Below are 25218 nucleotides of genomic sequence, written 5' to 3'. Positions count from 1 at the left end.
GCAATCAGAAATGAGGTCCCCGAAGTGCAAAGAGAGCCAAGCCATACAGACATTGCAGTTCTCAGGGTACTTCTCCTTATTAACTCCACTGACAGTCTTAATAGAGACAGTTATATCCTTTGGTGCACTCTTAAGAGGGACATAAAGTAAGGTATTGTCAGAACCAGATGTATTTCTTTTTCTAAACATAAATAACAGACATCTGCATCTCTTCAAATGGGATCCTTCTTATTCTCAGGTAGTCATGAAAAGCTCTGTGGGAAAACAAATCAAGCTACATGCAAACACACAGTAACTTACATTACACATGCACAGAATGTTACTAAACATGGCAGATGCAGAAAAAACGAAATCTGAACTTTTTCAATGATAGAAGAAAGGCTTAAAGACTACTAGAGACAGTTCCCATCAGCACACCAGTTGGAAATAGTACAGATACATCTACGTTTCATCTGCTGCAGGACTGCATGCTGACAGGACTGCCTGTGCTGCACAGAGCCTCGCTATGCAGGAGGCAGGCAGAGGCTACAGAGGCTCAACACTACACCTGGAACAGTATTTCCCTGCCCTACAACGGCTGCTGCCAAGAAATAAGGGAACGATTAATTAAAGCCAAGACAAACAGAAGTAGCCACACGCGGATTTCAGAGCAGTACAACATGACTTAGAGGCGTGACTCCAATTAATGTGGAGTTAACTCAAGCTGTATTGAAAATTAAAACTCAAGGTTATTCACTGTCTTAACATCTATTATAGTTGCTGTTTTCCAAAACAATTTGTTTGGATTAATGGAGTCTGTTTACAAAAGTCTCTAGTGAAATTTTCTATCTTTAGCAGAAATGAAGATCAAAGAGACCGAGATGTTCTTTTTGGCATCATAACAGTATTTTATTATTTAATTATTTAATACCATTACATTCATTAGCTATTTCAGATAAAAGTCCTCAAAAGGAAACTTGTTTTTAGAAGGAAATTACACTGTAATAAACCTGACTTCACTATGGAAAGGTATTTCATTTGGCTTATTAGTCACATTGAAGCACACCAGCATCCAAGACCTACCTGGGATGCATGGAGAGAGTTCTTTGCAATGCATAAGAGAATTAGTTCACTTTTTTATTACAGTAAATAGCAGTAAACAACTGTGGACTCTGAATGTGCAACTCGGGAATCTCAAACTAGTTTACATATGTCCAAGACGTTGTTATTCTGGAGTAGGAATCTCACTGCACAACTGCCAATCAATTAAAAATAACCACGTACAAACAAAATGTCATTTCTGTTTTATATGCAGAGCACACAGAGAGATAATGTGGACAAGAACATACGCTTTATTGTACACTTCAGCCACCTGACACATAAACCAGCATAACTCTCTCCTGCTGCAAGTCCAGGACTGAAACCAAGAGTGACACCGGGAGGCACGTCACTCTGTGAAACTCAACTGCAGATACTCCAAGTTTCACTTCCCTGCACGAGGATTCTGATGCAGAGTAAATGACCAGCCCACCACACTCACTGATTTCAGCAGCTTGGAGGAAGCCTCCTGGCCGAACCAGGGCTCAGCAGCCACAGCAGCAGCTGCCCCAAGTGGGACCATTCCCTCAGGCTCCCCGGGCAGCAGAGCCGAGTCCTGCCCAGCAGAGCAGCCAGTGAGATCAAGATGACTCTGACTGGTTTTGCTTAATCACAGGAGAGCAAGTAAGTGTTGCCTTTGTGTGCTAACATGCCATGTTGTACTAACAAGAATAATAAGTTTTAATTGAAAAATTTCCCGCTTTTGTCATTCTGCACTTGTGCTACACTCCTACTCTCCTCTGGCTCTTCTTCACTCTTCATTTCACAGGAGAAATTATGCAGGCATGCATGTTCTAATTTCTCTCATCAGGGCGTTACCAGTGGCTTCTACTCCAACTGTTAAAAATTCTGCTCATCCATCCCAAAGAGCTTCCTCTGCCTTGGGCGTATATATTCCTTTGCACAGGAAAGGCTATCTGCAACATCAGTGAAGATAATTTAAAATAATGGATATCAACCATACTCAAAAAAATCATCCAATGCTTGTGCAATACAATTTGGTTTTGGCAGGATTCTCTGAAAGAAGCTTCATTTTCAGAATGGTGAAAACCTAAATTATTTAGAAACTCTGTGGATGGTGGGCAAAAGTAAGGAATGAACACATAGATGACTTTTGTCTTCCCAAACTCTATGCTTTGAGATGACTCACTTCCGATTTAAGAGTCTAATGATTTTATATCCACACTTGAAAGGGATATTTGCAACATACCCCTGCAGCACCAAACAAGCCTTTTGTCTCTGAGTTTTCTTTGAATTAATAAATTCAACAGGACAGCGTTTAGTTGCCCCTATCACTTTAAGTCTCCTCTGGAAGAAAAGAAAATAAATCAAAGGCAACAAAGAGAAATACTGTAGATTTTCAGGATTATAACTGTATTTGGGAAGAATGTGAAGGAGGAATCTGAGGTATTCTATCTCCTGAAAGCATCAATACTTAAGAGTCTAAACTGCATCCATCCCTCCACTCCCAAAAGGAAAGCCAGCATTGCACAGGAGAAGAGAGAATAACTTCAGTTTGAAGCTTCACAAAGTAGTTTGCTAAGAAAAAGATGGCACTGGTAAATTCTGCCAAAACTTTAAAAATTTCATGAACTAAACAAAGGTTTTTCCCCTTGGACCCTACTTGGTCCTGAAGTGGTTTTGAACAACATTGTACTAAGGTAAAGGAAAGACAGAGAGAGCCCGACCTTCCCTCTCCTCCTCACAACTGTATTGGGGAACCCAACAGTTTCCCAAATTGCCTTTCAATTTTAACACTGATCTTTCATAAGCTTAATAAAATAATTTCTAAATTACTATTACCATCTACATGTGTTGAATAATGAAGCAGGAACAACAGCAGACACTGTAAAGATCACAAATTATTTTTCCACCTACAAACTCAAGCAAAACCAAACATTAGAGTAGTGAAGGGAACAGTAAACATGAAGCATCTGCTGAGGTCCTCTCCCTACCACCTGGGCCTCTGCAGCAGACAAATCCTTTTAATATTTGCTTGCTTAAGCTACTAAAAAAAACCACCTAACTGCATCTGCATGTGATTTAATAGGCAGTTAACTTTCGTGGTGATGGACACATCCGTTCTTGTAAGAAAGTAAAATTGTGCATAATAAGGCAAACAATTTTCAAAAGCCTCACAGACTTTGACCATCACTTTTTATATCCTTAGTTACTAAACCATATCAATACATTATAGGTCACATAGTAACTATTTTGAGCCACATATGCCCTATGGGAGCTTTAAAGTGAAACTTCCCAAAACATGTCCATAATAGTAACCTGACAAAGGAGGAAAGCTTAAGGAGCTGGGTTTTTGATATCACACCTTTTTTCTTCATTCACTCATTTGACTTACAGCTTCACAGACCATATTTTCACGGTTTACCTAAAAACAGACATGCAGAAAAATCAGGTATTCCACCGCCATATGATTACTAAACCTCACTAAAAATCAGGATATCTACCATACAAACAGTTTCTGAAGATGCAAATGGAGACTTTCCCTTGGCAGAGAGTGAAACAAATGAGATTTATATCTGTCCCTGTTCTTTATAGCCCAGGTGTTTGCTACCAACTCCCAGCTTCCCAGCGACAGGGTCTGTTATAACAGGATTACACAACCCGCCCTAATCCATGCAGGGCAAAGTTAGCCAAGTTAAATCCCACCACCTCCATCGGTTCAGCTAAAGCAGCCAACTTCTCCTAAGCACAGCAGGGAGCCTGAGGAGGACCCATGGCTCCCATCCTGCGAGGGGTGGAAAGGGGCCAGTGGAAGAAACACCTTCAGTTGGCATTTCTACACCCAGACCACCTCTGGGCAGCTCTCAGTATTGGGTCACTCAGGAACATCTTGACCTTTCTAATAGTTGTTGTCTGCTGAGTAATTCACAGAATTGCCTTTTAGGATCGAGGGAGGGCAAAATTTCCACAAATACGTAAATGATTCAGGAACCCTGATCCTGTTTTCAGGACTAATGTCCTTGGGGGTTAATCTGATTATTCTGATACTGAGTTTGAAAACATGAAGTTAGTTTGTTCACTTCCAGAAATTATGGTGGAGTGATTATGCACATTTCTTCAAATGCTGTGAAGGAGAAAAAAAAAAAAGATGCCACCAAATTTACATTACAAGACCTACAATTTCTATGCTGTGCAAGTATTTGAAAGACTATAGCATAGTCCCCTCTTTCTTCCTCCCGATCAATTCCCATTCCCCCAAAATCCCTCAAATTAATGTATTTTTTTCATTTATGTTCTGGATTTCACATAAACTTATGGGTTTAACTGCATCATAAAAGGCACTAATGTAGTACTGCTTTATGGAAACAGCCTTAGTGTAGTAAAGACATAAAAATACCAGAAAAAGAAAAAATGTGGACGGTTCTTTTCAATTATTTAAATTGTTATCTCCATCTTTTCAGTTTTTTATTTATTTTATAGATCCTTTGCTTTCATCAGGATGAATACCATCTTCTTTAAACTGATCCAAGTTACTTCTAATAAAAACTCTCTAACACATTCTTTAGTCAAGAATAATGTAGGAGATCTTTTTTCCTATCAAGGTAGAAGTGAGCATTTTTTGTCTGTTTTGTCTGTGTGCCTTGCCTCCCTAAAACATACTCAGATGTACTAGAATTTTTCCCACTGAAATTTGTCTTATAAGAGGGAGAAAAATTCTACTGAACTTTAATTATAAATCAGATGTTTGAATTAGTCCTACCAACAAGCCATTTGAAGTGTAACTCTGTGACTGATCCACTGGTTTTTAAACCTATGCCATATGCATGCTCAGTCTTGCTCTCTATTTTTACAGCATTTCCAGCAAAAACATCAAATTGCCAACTGGAAAGACTGTTTTGAGAAATACCCTTACTTCCCACTGCCTTTTTTTTTTTTTATCACACTGTACATAAAAACAATCTAGCTGAATCATTGCATGTGTGGGAATAATTTTCTATTTCTTCCCTGGGAAGTATCTACATATCATCCCTCCTTCCCCTATCTCTGTAAGCAAGTGCTGTGAGAATCTCCTGCTTCTCTTCTCCCAGGAAATGGGGTGCCAAAACTGCATTTTGCTAACAGAGTGAAAAAAAATTGAGAGAAACTGCTACCTCAACTGTGCTGAAAGAAAAAGTACTAACAAAAGAACAAGATGAAGCAGGAGAAAAAGGTTTTGTGCAGGAAAAACAAAGTGGGAAGAGCAGCAATGGGAAACAGCTGATTTATTTCATAATGACAAAGAGACTTCAACTCTAGCAATATCTAATTATCTTGAAACACATCAGTAATTCCAACTTCTATAAAACAGCGCCACAAGTTTTTCTTTAGCTCAATTGCAAAAAAGCGTTAGTCTGCTGGAACAGTTACAAATACTAGCTATGCAGTTTGCAACCTCCTCATTTAAAATACAGATATGTATTTTTAAAAGCATTAAAGTTTAAAGTGCAACTATTAGCATGCACTTCAGACTTTCTGTAATTACAACTTGAGGTAAATTTCCAAACAATGAGAACCACAGACAAGTCAAAGGTATCTATTTCCTACAGCAAGGAATTAGTAATTCCTAAGGCCTGCCAATTCCCCTTGCTTAAAAATCTCTCACTCAAAAAGATCAAACAACAGTTTATAAATTGGTTTTTTTTTAAAATAAGAGCTTAACAAGAAGTAAAAGTAACTATCAGTATCAATAGAAGTTCAATCAGTATTAGCTGAACTTTCCCAGTAACACAGCAACTTTTGGGTTAGAGCTCTAACAAAAGCTACAGTCACTAAATTACTGTAACACTTGCGAGCAGCTCTGACTCCTTCTGAGCCAGCACAACAGCTAAGAGCAGGGACTTAAAAAGAAAAAAGGAAGGTTTATTAGATCAGATCAGTTCTGCAAATCTCACCAATGGTGTTACTATCAAACCAGAGCAGAAGGAAACAGCAGGTCAGGTAATACACCTTTCTGTCTGTCTCCATAAGCCAGGCTAGCACAGTTCTTTATACATCACTAGTACACTGCTCCTATTTTGTTAGAGTAGTAAATATTATCACATAAACAAACAATCTGTGACCTGCCAATAACTGACACCACATGTTATCTGGGCAAAGGCGAGACTAATGCGCTCCCAGCAAGCTGATGAGCACTTCTGGTGGATAACATGGGCTCGGAAAAAAGTCTCCACCTGAGGACTCTGACGGGAGCTAAAATCCCGCAGCACAGAGCTTTGCCGCGGCGTGAACGGCTGCGTGTGCAGCGGGTCACCCAACATGGAGCCTGGCAAGCCTTGCACAGGTTTTCTCACACAGAACAGAGTGGAGAAGAGTCCCCTACTTCCACACACACAGTGGGTTCTGCCTGGCAAATATTCTTATTTATGACTTCATAAATTATATGACTCGAAGGATTAGTGAAATGAAAGGAAGAAGAGCAATGTAATTATCAGCTCCCGTCTCCTCCCATCAGAGTTGATTCACACTTTCAAACATTCACCTCAAACAAGCGCACACCAGTCCCCAAGACAGAAAAGACAGTATGACAATGCCAGGCTTACACTGTCACCTCAAAGCCAAGACAAAAAGCTGTCTGAGGGCTGAGTTCCAGCCAGTGCTGCCGGCACACTTGGCCCTACAGCTCAGGAACACACACCGAGCGCACACCATGCTAACTCCAGAAACCCTCCTCACATCCACCTGTGCAGCCAGCCTGCTTTTTAGCTGCTAAGTAGGCAGAAGAACCAAGAACAGAGTAAAACTCCAAACACCTCTCCTTCAGTAACACGAGATCAAACTTTAAATAATTTAATATAAAAATATTAAGTCCAATAACTAGCCAGAGTTGCAGTTCGTTAATAACTTTTCAGGTCCAGAATAAGATCATTTTCAAATTAAAACTGAAGTTCCACTATGCCATCTGGAAAGTCAATGCAGATTCCCAAGGCTTTCCAGCATCTTCTAATACTCACAGCTTTTTAGGTGGCCTTTTTTTTTTTTTTTTAAGAGGAAGGAATTTTGCACAGCACTTTGGAACATTCAAGGAATACAAAAGTGAGTCACAAGTTACTTTGGTACATTTCCTATACTAGAAGTACTCAAAACTTCTTAAGAAAACACCTGAAGCTAGCAATTACAATTAAAATCACAAGGCTTTAAGTTTGTAGGTTAAATTTATATTCCTCAAGCAAAATGGACAGTGAGTCCAAGTTACCTGTTTCAAGGTCAGAACAAGCTTATCGCCTGTTTATTACTTGTTATTGCACTTTAGTGACACTCTGCTACAGTACTAATACAAGTTTAGATGCACTGCTGTCGTACTCAGGCAAAACTAAAATCACAGATGTGGTTCTCCCTCACTTCCAAATGCTTAAAAGCAACTGCACTGGGTGCATTTTGAAGGAGGAGGAGGAACAATCACACATAATATGGCAAAGGTACAAGGAACATTTCAGGTAACTTTTTACTTTGATGAATTGTTATCTTTACAGTAGGGGTGTGAACAGTGAACTATGTTCAGATTAAACAATGCAGTATTCATTTTGGGACTCATGATATAGGAATACGCTCCCTTAAAGGTATATATTAGAAACTATTTGTTCATCTTCTGGTTTGTTCTCTTGTGCTCAGATACTCCTCCTTGCAAGGGAGAATGCACAGGTACCAGGAACACCATGGGCTGGGAGAAATAACAGCAAAGTATTTTGGAGTCAGCAGCGTCTTTTTGCTCTGCTTATCATTCCAGGATAGAAAGCTACAAACAGTATCAAGAAAGGACACTGCCTAAAGAGAACACAGAAAAATGCTTCCTGTGGTCACCTCTATCAGCCCAGTGACAGACATGGACACTCAAGAGCTTCAGTGTCAGGAACTGCAAGAAGTGCTTCTTCCTTGAATGTAGCTGACAGGCCTCGTCCTTCAAATTATCCAGAGAAGTGGGTCTCTGACTAAGCCTGTGGATCAAATCATGGAGTTTATCTTCTTTCTTTCCCCTGAAGCTTCAGCTAGTACCTCTGTCAGAAAAGTACCAATATAAGCTTAGACAATTTTTCACTGAGATACCAAAACATGAGTCCAAAAGATTAAAATTCAGAGACACCAATATATGCTGAAAGATGACTTATTTAAGATTTCACATGACTACCTCAGTTGCTGGGTTCTGCTTGGACATAATGACAGAAGAATCAGCACAATGGAAAAAAAAGGGACTTGTAATGGCCAAACCCAGACCTAGTATCACAAAGGTGACCGCTGGAACCCACTCTAGGATAAGGCATCCCTGGCATGGCACAGCTCCTCACACCATCCACGTGTTGTGCACCCACAAAGTAAGAAATGGAGAGTGAGAGGCTGTTCAGAGCTCTCAGAAACCCACTCAACATTCATCCAACTCGCTGAAACCACACAAAATAATTTGAAGATCAAGTAAAAGTGTCCAGCGTACCCAAAAAATGAGTAGCAGATGCAGCAGTGGGGATCGGCTGTAAGAGAGGCATAAGAGGGTCGCTGTGAGCTTCACAAACTGCTAAATCAATAGCAACTGCAAGAGCACGTTCCAGCATGCCTGAAGCAGGTTTGCCTCAGAGGAGCAAAGGCTGAATTGAACTATTGCAGCATATAATGTTCAGTGACTTAATGCCTACAGGCAAATACCACATTGTACAAAAAACAAGAGAGGAAGTGTGTTAATACAGTTATTGTCCTCATTTGCTCCAAGGTGCTGTTATGCCAGGAGCTGACACTGTTACTTACTGCCACTGAAACTTTATCTTTTACCACCTGTATGCGCCCTGTCACATTTGTCCAGGCTGTAACACGAACAGCTTCAGAAGATCACTGGTTAGTTCAAACTTAGCTAGAAAAACAATTGCAGCTGATGTAAATAGAAGACAGCAATAAAAGCAGGACAGTACTATCCCTTCTCCCACATCTCAAAAACTACCCCATAAGAAGAAATCTAACAGCTTGATGAGGCCAACTTCTTTTCCACCTGATGTCGGAAGCAGAGGTACATGTAGAGAAGCTGCTTACCTCAATAACAAGCTAGTTCTTCAAGGCAAAAATCAACATGAAAATTTTTTCACGTGATTACCTGCCAAGTATGACTACTACAAGGAAAAATCCCCATCGACAAATGAGCATAAGATGCTGAGCACAAAACACAACCAGAAGGCTGAATATATAAAAGATCCTCAAGCATGTGAGTTGAATCACCCAACTGAAGAGTGTGATATAACAAAGCAAAAATCAAATAAAATAAACCACCATGACCTCATTTTTCTCAGCCTGATTCAATACTATGACCCAAGACTGCAATTTGCAATCATGACCATTATTCAGATGAAGATAATTCCTTCACCACACTATGTTGAACTTAATACTTTGACCAGCAGCTGGGGAAAGCTTGCCAACCAGGAGTGCCTCTGAATATATAAGAGATAAAGTCATGTGCAAGGTACAACTCCTTCACACCATTTTCAAAAATGACATGCACACTTATTTTAAAGTCAAAATCTTACTGAGGGAGAAGGGGGAGGAATGCAGATGCAAATAAAGGAGTATGCTTTGTATAACAACTCTCTTGAAACAAAACAAACAAAAAAGACCCCTCAAAACCAGAACAAAACACAATTGCTTTCTGTAATATATAGAAAAATATCAGCTGTTCCTAAAGTAACATAGGAAGTGAACAGTTCTAAAATTAACAGAGTGAGACTTAAAAAAAGCTTAAGAAAGTAAGTTATGTTATCACACTTCTTCAGTTCAGATCAATCACAGCATCAAGAGGTCAGGCAAGGTCAACAAGCTTTGATTAACGACTTGTAGTCTTCAGACTACACACTGACACATAACAGTTGGACCAACACCTTAGTCATCACAGACTACAGCACGATATTCCTGCATGCTGTATTTTAGCTGTATTCTTACTCTAAGTACCATATGACAGCATATGAAGGGCTTATCTATACTTGGTATTTGCAACAGGTTAATTCAAGTTCTTTCAGGTGTTACTGCATCCGGAAACAAAGTAATGGTAAGAAAGCACGTGATACTTTCAATGGCTGTACTTAAATGTAACTGGAAATAAATCCACACTGAGTAAAGATAATGAGCCAATATTGCTACTTACCTACACATCTCTCATTTATCATATAATACTACCCTCATTTCTCTGATTTCGAAGTTCCTAGAGGACTTTAATGTTTGCATTTGTCCTATTACTTACAGAATCACAACACTATTTCCTCCGTGCTGTCTAACAACATCGTCAATATAGTGTTGCCTACTTCTCCCATAAGAGACCACATCGACAACATGGAAGAGCGGAGGTGCACAGACACTCACTTTGATCCTGCTACCATTGTTTCCTAGCAAAAATCCTAAAAAATGCAGTGCAAAAAAAAGATTGCATTATATACACAATATAGTATGGTGATGGAGAACTCCACACCAGAAAGCTTTCTCAAGCATTTGTAGCAAGACTTTGCCTCTTTCACTGCACATTGCTTTTGAATAATTCAGATGTAGTTCTCCTGCCATGGAGGACATTATGAGACTGTCAGAGAGGCTGATCTGGAATGAGGTCTGCCAAATAATCTTAATTGTCACCACGGGAGGAAGAAAATTAACAGATGTTGCTGATGCACCAGCATAAGACATCCTCAGCCCCAGTCAGGCAGCCAGTTCACCCTCACACTGAGCTGCTGTGCTAGAGCTGCCCTGGCACAGCTGCCTCCCACCAGTGACCCATCCTCAGAGATTAGTGGCCCCGGGGGCAGCCAGGGGACACAATCAGCTCGTGGGATGAGGGGTTCAGTCTCACACAGATTTTCTGGCACAGCTCTAAGGGTCAGGAAGACAACCACCAGGGACAGGTAGTATCAGAAGACCTGTACTGAATGCAGCAATACTAATATTGATCGCGTGACTACGATACAACACAGGAGGATCACCAATACAAAGTTGTTGAAAAGATTAATACCATCTCTAGAGATCCATAGGGGAGGTTTTTATACAAACTTAAGAACAAGAGTTCTGCTGCCTCAATCCTTGTCTATCTCTTGCTTTGATATCATAAATTCACAGTATTCCCGGAAAAAATTCCTGCTGTGTTATCCGTTGTTGGTAAAGTTACAAAATAATTAAAGTTCAAATTGCTCCTTCTATAGCTTTGTGTCGCCTAGGAAAAATAACTGAAGCCTACATCCAGTTCACTAGTTTTCCTCTCTTTTTCTTGCTTATAGAAATATATTCTTTAGCCCCAATTTCTAGGCAGAGGGACAGAAAGCAATACTCAAACAGGACTGACATCTTGAGCGCTCTTTGACAGTTCATCCAAAAAGATAATTCAAAAAGACAATGCTCATAATTTAAGAATTCCCAGCATGTTCAAATAATGAATTAGCATGTCAACTGCTCACTGAGAAAAGCAATGGTATTTATTTGCTCATAATACGAATTGTGGGAGATTTTCACTGGTTATGTTGCTATATCACTACCAGCACACACATCCCTCAACACAACACCTAAGCTGGCTCTAGGCTGCATTATCCTACTGCTGCCAGTTCCAACATCCAGCAAAGAGAGTGTAGGAACCACTGTTTTACATCACATACAACACAAACAACAAGCTTTGAAGCAACAGTCACCTCTTAAATTTTGGCATATGCACTATTTTGGGAGCACATACACCATATTGAAAGATTTGTTCAGAATCCTCACATTACGAAGTCAATAAAACAAAAATATTAAGTATTTCTATTATTGCCTATTTTAATGGTAAAGTTATGTACACGACTTCTGAAAACCATATTTAAGAGTTTTGTGAATTCCCAAAGTGAAAAACAGACCTCATACTGCAATTTTAAATAAGTGACTAGAAACTGCCCAGGAAAAAACTAGCATAGTGAGATAGCATAAAAAAAATTGAAGGGGACAAAAAAGCAACAGTGTGCTCCCATGATACATGTCTCCATCTGCTTGTGTTCCCTAGGACTGACAATATGATCTTAGGCTTCTTAAAGCTGACCTTGTACTAACAGTTTGACAATTAAAAAATATGAGCTACAACCCCAATATGGTTTAATATAATACTAATAAAGATTCAGGGTGAACAGATCCACTTTCTTCAATGCCTACTGCTACATAAAGCACACAGCAGCTCTCAGGAATCAGCAAGCACACAAGAAGGAATGACATGCTCTTCCTATTACTTAATATAGACATCTCTATCTACCAAAAAAAGTCTGCCAAACTTCTGCTCCTTATATAGCCACTCCAAGGTAAATAGGTATCCAAGTCCCAAACCAAAGATATGAATTGGAGAAAACAGAACACTTCACAGGAATACATCCACATGCTGTTTCCTTCCAGGTGTAGAAATCAGCAGCCTCTGAAGTCCTCCTTAAACTGTTTAAACAAAACATGCTGAAATGTTGGCCCCATTCCAAAATTCTGCAACCTCAAGCAATATTGTTGTATAACATGCACAGTATATTTCTTAAAGGTTTCCTCAAACTGCCTTTGGTCCATCACCTTCATTCACTAGTAAACGTGTTTCTCTCTCCCAGTCCCTCCAAAAGAAGTCATTTCTTACTACAGGAGGCTGTGGGGAAATATCCGATTTCACTTCCATAAAACCCAGCTGACTGGCTTTAAGAGCTGCACAAGCTGTCACAAGGGTACTGCCAGGACAGTGCTGTGGCATGACTCAGGATGAGACAGGGAGCGACACTGGAGCTCATCCGACGGGGACACGAAAAGGATCTGCACTCGAGTCACATCCCTGCACTTCTATCTTACAGCGACACACGCAGCTACAGAGTGAGGACAGAGATCTGCTCTAAGAGGCTTTTCCAGAAAGCAGATCTGTGTCTATGAAGTCTTCCCAAATAACTCCTTTTTACACGTGATGTACATAGTGAATTCACCTGGAACCTAGGTTTCAGTGTACATGAATTCACCAAATCCAAACCACATGCAACTACTATCACAAGAAGTCACATGAAGAAGTTAAGCACACACCTCCTTTTTGTTTCACCAGGAATCAGAGTCTGTGCACAAAGGTGTTTCACTTATGTGGAACATTTGTATCAAGTAATGCAACAATAAATCAAGCACCACCCCTGCATTTGATGTAAGCACTTCACAGTACATGATGAAAAAACAACACAATTGATTAGGATTTTATCAGATTTCCCCAAGTTAGGTATTCAGGCTGGCTAGAGGTTTTGCTCCAGGTACACAGACTTGCTCTGCTCACACTACACTCAGCTCTTTCAGTTCAGGCTCCAGCCCATATGGAAATCATGCTGCCATGGCTCATACCATGCAAGGGCCTGAGCAAATAGAGCTGAGGAGACACAAGGCAAGTTATCACAAGCTGACAGCTGCCTTAATGTGGCTCCTTGTCCTCTGGTCAGCTCACACCTGGGAGAAGGGGCTTGTGTCACCTTAATGCACTTCGCTTCTTTGAAAAAAGAGACAGAAAGACCCAAGAAGCTGAAAAACTCCACACGAAAAACTCACAATGGAATTTCTGTAGCAAAGATGTATGGCTTTAAGCTATTTTCTTCTCTCAAGTAGTTATAATTTTATTTCATGGTATCCTCTGTAATCCTGGGAAACATGCTGGGAACCCTTATATCAATTAAGCAGAAGTCTGCTCGAGTCTGTGCCAACTAATTCAGCAGCATGGGAGGGTGTGAATGTCTGTGTGCACCTCCCTCCTCTGGGGGTCACAGGATTCTCTCCCTTTCATGGAAGAGTTTCCAGCAGTATTTCAAAACAGTGTATATTTAATATTTCAAAAAGTGCTGTTTTCTATGTAAACCATGTTCCTCCTCAGCAGTACCCATGATAGATTTAACTCCTTAAACTCACACATTAACTGCGTTTGCACCTTTGGCTGCAGATTATTGTGAAAATTAACCAGCTCCCTACGGTGTCCCCAAACCCACATCTCCTTCCTGGGAACTGTGTACAAACTGGACCCTTTCCTTTGGCACAAGAATCACAGAAACCAACAAGAAACATGCCAAACTTAAGCACAAGTCTCTATTATTGGGTTTTGTTACGCTTAAGGTTTCTTGTTTCAGCAGTTCTTGTGTCACCTTTTTGCCAGGCTCAATCTAAACTTGGTGAAAGCTGTAAAATAGTATTTCGGTAACCCAACTACCTTTTGTTCCTTTCTAATTGTGACACTACTAATATTATTTACTGCTGCCCTTGGGACACACACACACACAGAGACACACACAGAATCCCATCCAAAACCCCCAATCCATATATCTTCCTACATCCCTGAGTTTTTCTACTAACTACTCTGTCAAGGCAAATCCAATTTAACTCTTTGAAGATACGTGTTAAGTCAATAGTAACATCATATGCGTGCTGTAAAACTTTTCATTCATTTTCTGCATTCTCTGGTCTTTCCAGCACTACTGTCTGATGAGAGAGTTCCCAGAGGACGGAAGACATGCAAGCTGAATCCAACCAGTGCAAAGCAACTTGCAGGCAGCACTAGATGATTTGCAGTGGTATTTCACAAGTCACAGTTAAAAGTGCCACAACAAAGTAATGCAAACATCTGCATTATTAATAGAATTTCAAGTCTGAGAACTTGAAAGGTACTGAGGAAAGGTATTAAAGATAGGCCAGAATAGGATGTACACAATACCACCATTAACTCTGTGGGAGCAAAAACTGGCCACGTGTTGAATGTCTGTACTTCAGCACAGGTAAATGTTAGGAAATATTGTGCAGGCTTTGTAAAAAAATCTTATCTTGAAATCAAAACCAATACTCTTGTGAGGGGGGGTTAATTATTTGGCTATCTCTTCATATATCTAAATACCATTATCTAAAAGAGCATGTTTCTTAATAATTTTTAAAAAAATCCAAAACTTGACTGAACAGATACTTAAGCTTTTAACCAAAATCTCTATTTCAACCTGTTTACCTTACCTAAATCTTTAGACAGCTAGTTACATGCTGTTATGTGTTTACATAATCTGTCCAACAGGCTAAAAATTATTGGACTGTTTTCCCAGACAGCTGATCAATAGATTGCATATTCAGAGCTGGTTTTGCACAGGCATACACACACACAAGTGACATCCTTGCACTGGAAATATGAATGCCACATATCAGCATTCAACTGCATTTGCCAGCCAATCAGGCCTCATCTTTCTGAAAGTGGGATTGTTCTACACCACTTGTATTCCAAAGACACAAAATTTAAAGTGATTAACTGAAAAAAATTACAGGATGGTATAGATGGAAAAGCACTTCGAGCCTTTACTACTGTTTCACAACTTGCATAGTAACAATCAGGGGAGAAAAAGATATCAGTTAACACACAAGTAATGCTGTAACAGCAAGGCAGCTATCTTTTTTTCCCCAACAACTGCTAGAAATAGTCAACACAAATTTGGGAATTTACGTTGGAAATAACGAATTTAAAATATTTACTTTAGCAACAACCTCATTTGCTAGGTTACAAACCTCTCTATCCATCATTACTGTCCAGTGTCTCGAGATGCAGACAGATGCCTTACAACAGAGAGTTAAAGAGAAACTTGCACTCAGGAACAATGGCAGCACCTCTGTGCACACCAAGGCACAGGAGGCTTCACATGGCCTTGCCAGCAGCCAGTCGGTCACACTGCAACCTTCACAGGGCATAAGCATTTTCTAGGCTTTCCTGGGAGGCTTCAGTTCCTTTTAGAAACTGTTTCCACAATTTTTCATTCAAGACTGTTAGCCAACAGCCTCTAAAAACTTTTGGAATTCACAGTATTTTGGAAGCAAACTTCCGTAATTTACGTGCTCCCACTTGGAGTTGGAAACTGATTCCACCAAAATTCAACTCTAGCAACACCTTGATTACTTTGGCAGAGTTCCTGTTATTATTAATATTTTTATTAATCTCTTGCTGAAACTCACCCTTTTCTCTCCCTATATCTTCAATACAGAAAAAGGTTTATGAATTTACAAGACAGAGAGAGAGCAAAGCTCTTCTATAAAATGTTCCTCAGCCTTCAAGTAAATAAGTTACAGGGTAGAATATAAATAGAGTCCAAAAACTAACTTACAAAAATTGAGTACTTAGTATGTTACTTTTAGGTCGTGTGAAGAAAGTTACAGAATGTTCCAAGCTATAGTGACTAAAAAAATTTAAAAAAACATACTTCTGCAGTGTCATTTTATTAATTATTATAACCCCACCAGTAAAGGCAACATAAGCACTCACAAGAAAACAGGGAGGCAGAGGTGGTAGGAGTTTGTCTTCCAAAACAACCAGCAAATTTGACCAGTCATTTTGACAAGTCTTACAGAACAGAGATTCTGGAAGGCAAAGAGGTTGATGCTTTCTAGTGGAAGGGGGCTGAAGGAACCTTGGGTACAAACTGAGCACACAAAAACTCTCGCAACCCAGTCGCTACTGATTTCTAAAATGAGCCCTTCCAGGCCTTCAACTGTTACCATGAACCTCCACCACACAGACCCTGGAGGGTTCAAGGCAAAGGTTATATTTTGAAAAGCGTGAACTTCAAAAAAAAAAAAAATCCACAGAAGTTACCAAATGGCTTTTATCCAGGTCATCACTCATATCAAAAGCCATCGTTGTGTTCACAAAAAGAGGAGAGGAGGGCTCAAACCAGCTTTCAGGTGAACAGAAGATGAGTGTTCGCTGCCCTCCATCTCCTGGGGCTCATGCAATGCCAACTGATGAGACCTAAGCTAGTACAAAAACATCAGGGACAAAATATTCAGATCAGCACATGGATTCCACAGTCAGAGATCCATGACAACCATTAATATTCCCACACTGAACTCCATAGCTCACTACACATGCATGGAAGTTTATTTCTGAGAGCAGGTGCCTGCCTGCGAGCACTCTGTCAGCTCTTAGAAAACACACTCCCCGGGAAATTACCTAGTCTGTGCGCTTTCTTTTAACGCCAGCAGATTATTATTATTTTTTTTCAAGTTCTAGTCCCTACCACGCCGTTGTTGCACAGGCAGCACAAAGCGTTAGAGGTGTGCTTGACAGCGCAGCGGAGGGCAGGCGTGCCGGCCCTGCCACCTCCCTCCCCCGGCCCCGCCGCACGTGTGCGAGCAGCGAGGGCACCACCGAGCTCCAGAGCAGGGAACACACCGCCGGCACGGCGCGGTGACAGCGAGGAGCAGCGGCCGGGAGCGCCCAACACGTGCACGGGCGGTGACAGCGGCGTGCCCGCGGAGCGCCGGTCCCTGCGGAGAGGCGCGCCCGCTCCACGGGCACACACACGGACACACGCGGCTCTCCCGGCCCCGCGCAGGCCGCTCGGGCACCGGCGGGCGTAGCTGTCACTAGAACCGGGCGGCGATAGCCCGGCACCCACCGTCCCTTGCCCCGGCCCGGCCCCGCCGCCTCGGCCCGGCCCGCTGCGCCACCCGCCGGGCCCGCGGCCCAGCGGCCCCTCGGCCACTGCTGCCCGGCCACGGCGAGCGGCCCCGGGGCGGGGAAGGACCTCGGCCCCCGCCTCCTCGTCGTCCTCCTCCTCCTCCTCCAGCGGCCGAGCGGGGCCGGGCCCCGGCGCCCCCCTCGCCCGCCCCGCGCGGCCGCTCACCCCACGACTCCCTGGCTGTAGTTCCTCTTCTTCCAGGGGGTGCCGGTGTAGAGCGGCTCGGCCAGGCCGGGCTGGGCGCGGGCGGCCGGCTCGTCGGCCGGGGCGGGGGCGCGGCCCAGCAGCAGGCTGTAGTTGAGCCCGAAGGTGCTGGCCTTGTTGTCGCGCTTCCTCTTGTTGCTGGCGGCGGCGGCGGCGGCGGCGGCGGGCGGCGCCCCCCGCGCGGGCCGGGCCCAGGCGGCGGCCCCCGGGGGCGGCGAGGCCTGGCGGTGCCCGCGGCTGTGCGGGTTGTTGGCGCTCTCGAGCGGCAGGAAGTCGGGCGGGGGGTCGGCGCGGGGGGCGCGGTACATGCCGGGCGGGGAGGCCGGGCCGGCCGCGGCGGGGGCGCTCTGCTGCTGCTGCTGTTGCTGCTGCTGCTGCTGCTGTTGCTGCTGCTGCTCCTGCTGCTGCTGCTGCTGCTGTTGGAAGTAGAGGTTGCGGACCCCCTGCGTGGTCTCCCAGATCTGCATCCACAGGCGGTTCGAGGGGCCGAGCTGCTCTGGCTGGAACCAGGCTATCCGGGGATCCATCAAACGGGGACCCACCCCGGCTGCTCCGCTCCCCGCGCCGCGCCGGCCGCCGCCGCCGAGACCCTGTCAGCGGGTCCCAGCGCTAATGGCGGCTCCTATGGAAGGGCAGCTCCGCGCCTGCCTGCTCGCTGCTGCCGCCGTCGCTCCACAGCCCCCGCCCCTCCTGGCGAGCGCGGCGAGGCGGGGCCGGGCCGGGACAGCCGCCGGCACGCGGGGCCGCGCGCAGCTCGGGGGCGGCGGCGGCGCCCCGGCCGATCCTCCGGCACCGCCGGGAGCGGAGCCGAGCCCAGCCCGGGGCCCAGCCCGGAGCCCAGCCCGGGGCCCAGCCCGGAGCCCAGCCCGGAGCCCAGCCCGGGGCCGGGAGGCTCCTCTCTCGGCACGGCCGGTGCGCGGCGGCCCCGTGGGGCAACAGCCGCTCTCGGGCGGCCGAGCCCTTGCACCGGCCCCACCGCTGCCGAACCCGCCGGGCACAGGGACAGGCGGACCCGGACCCGCGTCACCGCGACAGCCGCCGCTGCTCTCCCCTAAAACTCTTCTGGGAGTGGTCACAGATACTTCTGGCTCTTCCTGCCTTTCATTCAACTCCAAAGCAGAGGGAAAGGCAGCCCTAGGTACAGCCCTGCCTGCAGATGGAAAAACACATCACACACGACGCCCCAAACAGCACCACGGAGTAGCACCAGTTCTTGTCAATTTCACTTTTATTTTTAGTGTTTTCGTACTACAGCCTTAAAACATCTTTAATATCGGCTACAAAGTTTCCAGCACGCTGCATGGAGGGCCTGGTGCTTCTTCCCCCAGTTTCAGAATTGCATGGGAGAGGATTTCTCTTTAGGAAGCTGGAGGTGGAGGTTTTGGAATTAAAAAGTCACATTCCAATTCCGAGCGTCCCACGAAGTTTGCAAAGAAGAAGACTTAGCACCATTTCCTGGTGACAACCAAAGACTGAAGTTTTGGCTTCTCCCCACCATCCCAGAGCAGGACATTTTTGTCCTCAACTCTCCTCTGTTCTGTCACGGCATGTCTGATCTGCATTGCCCAAAAGAAAACCAACCCCAGCAAGCTGTGGTTGAAATTTGAGGTTTAAGTTGACAAACTTAATTGCTTTGAAAATTAGGATTTTTACCTAAACCTACTACCAAAAGCCAAGAGGAAGCTGGTAGGACTTTAACGTATCTTGGAAATGGGGAAAACCCACTATTGAATAACCCTATTTTCCAAACTCTATATTCTTCAGTTATTCTGAAAATTATAAGCATAGCAGGAAAAGATAAAGAGAAAGGTCTATCCTGATGTTTCCTGCACATCAAAGATGCAAATAAAAAGGTGTGAATTCATAAACTTTTAATGCAACGGAGAAAAGCATAAGTCAAATAAAGGCTTTTGGTATCCTTAAGGAGATAACAGTAACAGAAGAAAAAACTGGTTTGTTTTCTTTACTTTTTTAATAAAGTTAATTCTGCAAAACCCCATGATTGGTCTACACTCATAGCACAAAAATACAAACAAGTTTTATTTACAGGAAGTTTATTAATTTACAGGATTCCTCCGTAGCAACCCTAGTCCCAAGCAAATATAGCCAGGACATGACACAGGTACCACAAATGCTTTAGATAAGGAAGTATAGCCGAGTAGAGGGGCATAAAAACCAAACAAAACCCACACTTAATTATGGTTTGGAGTGTTTTGTTTAATCAACACTCTGAATTTAACTCTTCTACTCACTAAAAAGAGAACTTGCCAGAAAAGGTTATTCAGAAACATCATGCATTTACTGGCTGAATCAGCTGTTCTTCCGTTAAATTCTGGAAGTGCTTTTCACTCTCCATTTGAAGGGGAGGGGAGGAGGAAAGAGGCCAATGCAATATTCCTTAAAAGTCCTAAAAAAATTCATATGTCAGAGGAGAGAGAAAACAATCCTTGATAGGACTTCTATCATAACAGGAACACAAAACTGGAGAAGGTTTACTGAAATCCCAGTGCATCTTGAAGCGCTGGTACATGATTTATGTGAGCACCTCACAACCCCAGGGCTGCATCAGGACTCTCCCTGTGTTGAGAACACGTAGCAGCCACGATCATTCCAACTGCATACGGATTGTTACAGTAGGACCTTAGTTCACTTCCCAAGCTGTTTGATTTAAGCCCATAATGTAGCAGTAATGCAAGTTCCTGAAACCCAGATCTAAGGGGAAAAAAAGGCATCTTACCATATCCTTTTGTGTGCAAGTCTCAAACTATGTTTTATGTGGTCACTGAACTATGTCGGTATGTATGATAAAATGCCTCCCACAGAAACAAGAAACTTGCAAAAATAACACAGAAACAAAATCAAATTGAAGTGAATTGACTTTAACACCTCCTATTTTTCCCAGAAGGTACCAAAATTAACAGTGTGAATTTATTTGAAAATTAGACCAAGAAAACCCCAGCAGTCAAGTAAAAGCTTCTTCAAACAGAAAGGCTCACCATTATTGTCAGCCCTGGTGGAAAAACTTCAAGTTCCTTAATCTGACCTGACTGTCAAGAGTTTTCAGGTTTTGCCAAATACCTTACTGTTATATACCTTAACAGCATGTCCAGCTCAAACTATATTTAGACTGTTTGCTCAAGTCACCTGTGCCAAAAAGAAACAATTACATTATTTTCAATTACCACTGCCATTGCCTGAATTGGAATTTGCGACAGTAAATGTAAGGCTAGATGTTTCTATCCAGTCCTCTGGAAATGCTTCTACTGAAAATCACTTACTAAGAAAACAGAACTGGAGTTTATGGGCATTTTTGGTTGGGGTTTTTTTATGTTAATATTCCACAAGATATGCATTTCATTTATAACATTTAAACTACAAACAAATTTTAAATTAATTTGTTTTCCAACACAGTTCTTCTTCTGTAATTTTATTGTGCTCTCATTTTTTATGTATTTTTCTCTTAAAATACAAACATAAAACCAAGCCAAGTAGTACTGGTTGAAGTTATTCTTGTTCCTCTAAGATGACAATCCTTAAAAAACCCACATGCTATGCAAAACAATACCTTCAGCACACACCATAACCCCCAAATAGTTCAGCTATTGACTCTACTGTGCTATACAGCCATCTTCTGAATGTCAAGGCATGATGTATAAAAAAAGTACTTCAAAACAAATGCTCATTTAAATCTTGCCACTTGTTTCTTTTCGTAGAGAGCAAAACTAAAACCACACAGCAATGATAACTCCTTCTCTACACAGCTGGGGATTCAACATTTTGCAGGCTGCAGAAACCAAAGCAGCAGCAAATGCCAGGGTCCCACTGCTTCTGAACAGGGCAGGGGGTCCACAGCCCCCTTCACACTCTACTTGATACCACAGACGGATGTAAATTCAGCACCTATTTTGGTATCATCTCAAGACTCAGACTCTGTTGTGCTCAGTGTCAGACAGGGAGACAAATAAACCAGCAATCCATGCTTTCCAAGGATTGCAGTTTTTAACTGAAGTACAGACAGATGATGCCTTAGGGATCAGAATAAGCAAACAAATTCAGATACCTGTTTTGATACCAGTCTTATCTGTGTGATTACATGAACTGATGAAGATCGCTTACATCTATTTAGCATCTATTTACTTATGCTGCACACTGCCTAGATCAGTCCAATTTCTGCCACCCTTTAAGTATCTTCAAGATCTGTCTTTCCCTTTGGAGGCTGTCAAGGATCTTGCCTTCATCTGAGGCCTACCCTAAACCTATTAAAATAAACCAGTGTCAAAAGAGTGCCCAAAATATTTAATTTGCACATCATCACTTCTGCTGCTGCCTTAATTGCATCAGAACAACTTTCACAGTCCTAATCTTACAGTTTAGCTCTTCTGTACCTATATATCTCATCTGGCTTTAGGCCATGATCTGACACTTCTTTAAATCACTGATAACTTGCTTGTCTTCCACAGATGCAAGCCTTCAGAAGTTATCCATGTCTTTCTATTATTTCCATCTTGTCCCTTACAAGCACGATGTGCTCTCTAAAGTAACATACAAATTTTTTGCCTCTCACTCAGACACTGAACTGGCAGCTGGGCAGATGATAGAGTAAGATTTTTCCCATTCAGAGAAATAAAAATACGGACAGAGAAAAACAAAATACGCAGTTGGCTTAATATTATTAGATAACTACAGTATCTTAGAAACCCCAAAGGAAGATGGAGGCTCCGTTTTGCCATGAGCCACTGGTGAGGGCAATAGACCTTGGCAAAGATCTTACAACATCATGGCTGGGCTTCGCGAACGAAGATTTAGGAAGGCACTATCCACGTTTGGTACAGGCACGCTGGTGACTTATGAGGCCAACACGAGATCCTGCATGCAGGGTTGGGTCTGCGGCTCCCAGTGCACCTTTCACCTGCCGTGTCGACCCTCGCCCGTCACTACAGGACTTTTTGCATGTGGGTAAAGCCTTCAAGCCTGCGCAATGGATTTTTTAGGTGAGATGCAGTATGCGTGGAACTGAACCCACCCTTTAATCCTAAGGTTCATCTGCCGGGGCCGAGCGAGCTTGGACGGTGGCAGTGAGGTCCTCAGGATGCAGGTTTGATTAGAGTGACCTTCTCTTAGATGGATGGCCTTACAGGGCTAAGCGAGCTCCATCTATCTTACAACATGGGATATTAGGAAATCACATCTAATGTCATTAATATTAGCAATGGAGTACAAAAACACCTCCCAAGAGCTCCAGCTCACCTCTCTATCACCCAGACATACCTGGTGAGCTGGAGACAGGGCCACCAGCTTGTCAGTGTTTCATGCCCTCAGCCAAACAGGCCCACTGAAGTGCTCTGGTTTCCTCAGATGGAACAGGTGAAGGGATTGTTTTAGGGTTTGTATGTCAGGGGTTTAGTACAAACTTGCGAGAAAACAAAATGCTTTCCCATGTCCTCATTTCTCTTTCGGCCATTAGCTTGAAATGGCATGTGTACCAGAAGATAGAAGCAAGTATTTTAAGCACTAAAAATCATATACTTCTGCAAGCAATATGGTTCATACTATGCACCTAGGACACAATATTTAAGACCTTCAACTGATCAGTGCATAGCAAAAAAATAATCTATGCATTCCTACTGTCAGAATAGTGTAAGATCTAAATGTCAGTTTGTTTTTTCACTTGAAGGAAAAAAACATGGTCTGATAGACTGTATTAAGAAAACAATTTTTTGTAGTGGATGCCCTATCTTCTATATATTTTTCTGCAATTTTCAGATTTGTATTTGAAGATGAAATGTTTCTTCTCATTATTAAACTAAAAGAAAACCCCTAAACAGAAAATAACATACTCTATTTTTTCAACAGTCCCCAGGAACCAGATTCTGACTGCTACACTTGGTGTAAAATGCAAAGTCCTACACTTGGGACAGAGTTATCCCTTGAAACAGAGCAGGCTCTTGATTGAATGACCAAAGAGCTTGGAGAGATGGACAGTAAGTTGAAGAGAAGTCAGCAGTGCACCCTTGCAGTGATGACAACTAACAAATAACAGGCTCTATTGGCAGGAGCATGGCCAGCAGGTTAAGAAAACCGATGACTTCCCTCTATTTAGCACTTATGAGATCACATTTGAGGAAGTGTGTTCAGTCTTGGGCCCCCTTCAGTACAAGGCACAGTAGAGCAGGTCAAGCAGAAGGCCATTAAGATGGTTAGAGGGACAGAACTCCAGCTAGTACAAGGAAGGGCAAAGGGAGCTGGGTGTATTTGGCCTGGAGAAGGGGGGAATTCAATTGTTGTTTTCAGCTAACAAGTGGGGGTTATGAGATGAAGCCAGACTCTTCAAGGTGGTGTGCAAAGGACAAGAGGCGCATTTTGCAGCAGGGGGAAGTCCTACAAGGCACAAAGGGGAAAAGGAAAAAAAAGAATTTCAAGTGAGGGCAATCAAGCCCTGGAAAAGGCTGCCATAGTTGTGGGATTTCTATCCTGGAAGATGTTCATGGCGTAGCACAACCTGTCTGACTCCAGAAACTACACTAAGAGACCTCCAGAGATCCTTTTCAATCTAGATAATCCTTCAATTCAATGTAGCATCCAGAAACTGAGAGCAGAACATCCCACAAGAAAGTCCTTTAGGGGCTAAACAAATATTAATACCTTTCATGAGGCTAATATTATACTATCCTCAGTGTACAGCAAGTATAACTAACACAAGGATTAAAATCCACATACTGTGCAGTCTTATGCCATAATCCACTTTTCCTCAGGTGTTACACTTTGGCCCTTTTCACTGCCTGCCCTTCCAAATCCCTGGATAACCTCTCGACCATGCTCCTCATGACTTCTCCTGGATTTCTCCAGGCCATGCTCAGTGACCCTGGAGCCCTCCCAGTCACACACTCTCATTTGATTAGCAGGCATCACATCACACATTTCATCCGACTCCTGCAAAGTCACAGCAGTGACAGGACTTCCAGGCAGTAGAGCTGCTTAAACTTTCTCTTGCATTTGACAAAATACCATATGCCAGGATTTCATAAAGTCAGTCATTTGCAAGTTATCCAGTCAGTTCCCAAGTCTGCTTTCCAATCTTAGAGACTGAAATCTAACAAACTGAGCAAATTTGGTCTTTCTAAGTTCCGTGCTTAACACCATGGGCAAACTTTTGCCAAAAACTAGATGCCTGAGCTAAGACAGTGCATTAAGAGAGAGGGGAAAAAACCCTCCTATTTCAAAACCCAGCACAACAAAATACTTTTGTGTTTGGTTGTGTTTTGGTTTTTTTCTTGAAAAATATGTATGATAGACTCTCATTCGAAGAAATAAAACCAAAGTTCTTGAAATATGGAAGTTTACATACAATCTTCATGAATTGGTGACATTTTTGAAAATAACAGCAAATATTTCTAAAAGGTATTTTAAGCAATTATAAATTTACTTTAGGTAATACCTCAATATAAAAAATGCTTTTTATTTGGCTTATTACTTCCTTGAATTCACATTCATCCTGATGTAGAATTAC

General features: G+C 42.7%; 1 protein-coding gene across 1 annotated transcript in view; it reads right to left on the bottom strand.

Annotated features, from left to right (window-relative positions):
- Positions 1-18435, bottom strand: part of TENT4B (terminal nucleotidyltransferase 4B) — a 42291-nt gene extending 23856 nt beyond the window's left edge. Inside the window, exon 1 of the mRNA XM_027732522.2 lies at positions 17673-18435. Coding sequence (XP_027588323.1) covers positions 17673-18238 — 566 coding nt within the window. The 5' untranslated portion in view covers positions 18239-18435. The remainder of the gene's footprint in view (positions 1-17672) is intronic.
- Positions 18436-25218: the final 6783 nt, after the last annotated feature.

The sequence above is a fragment of the Pipra filicauda genome, unplaced genomic scaffold, assembly GCF_003945595.2.
Source record: "Pipra filicauda isolate LSUMZ 115617 unplaced genomic scaffold, ASM394559v2 scaffold46_size3722508_pilon, whole genome shotgun sequence".
Lineage (NCBI taxonomy): Eukaryota > Metazoa > Chordata > Aves > Passeriformes > Pipridae > Pipra > Pipra filicauda.
Note: the sequence above shows the minus strand (reverse complement) of the source record. Positions and strands in the feature narration are given on the sequence as shown.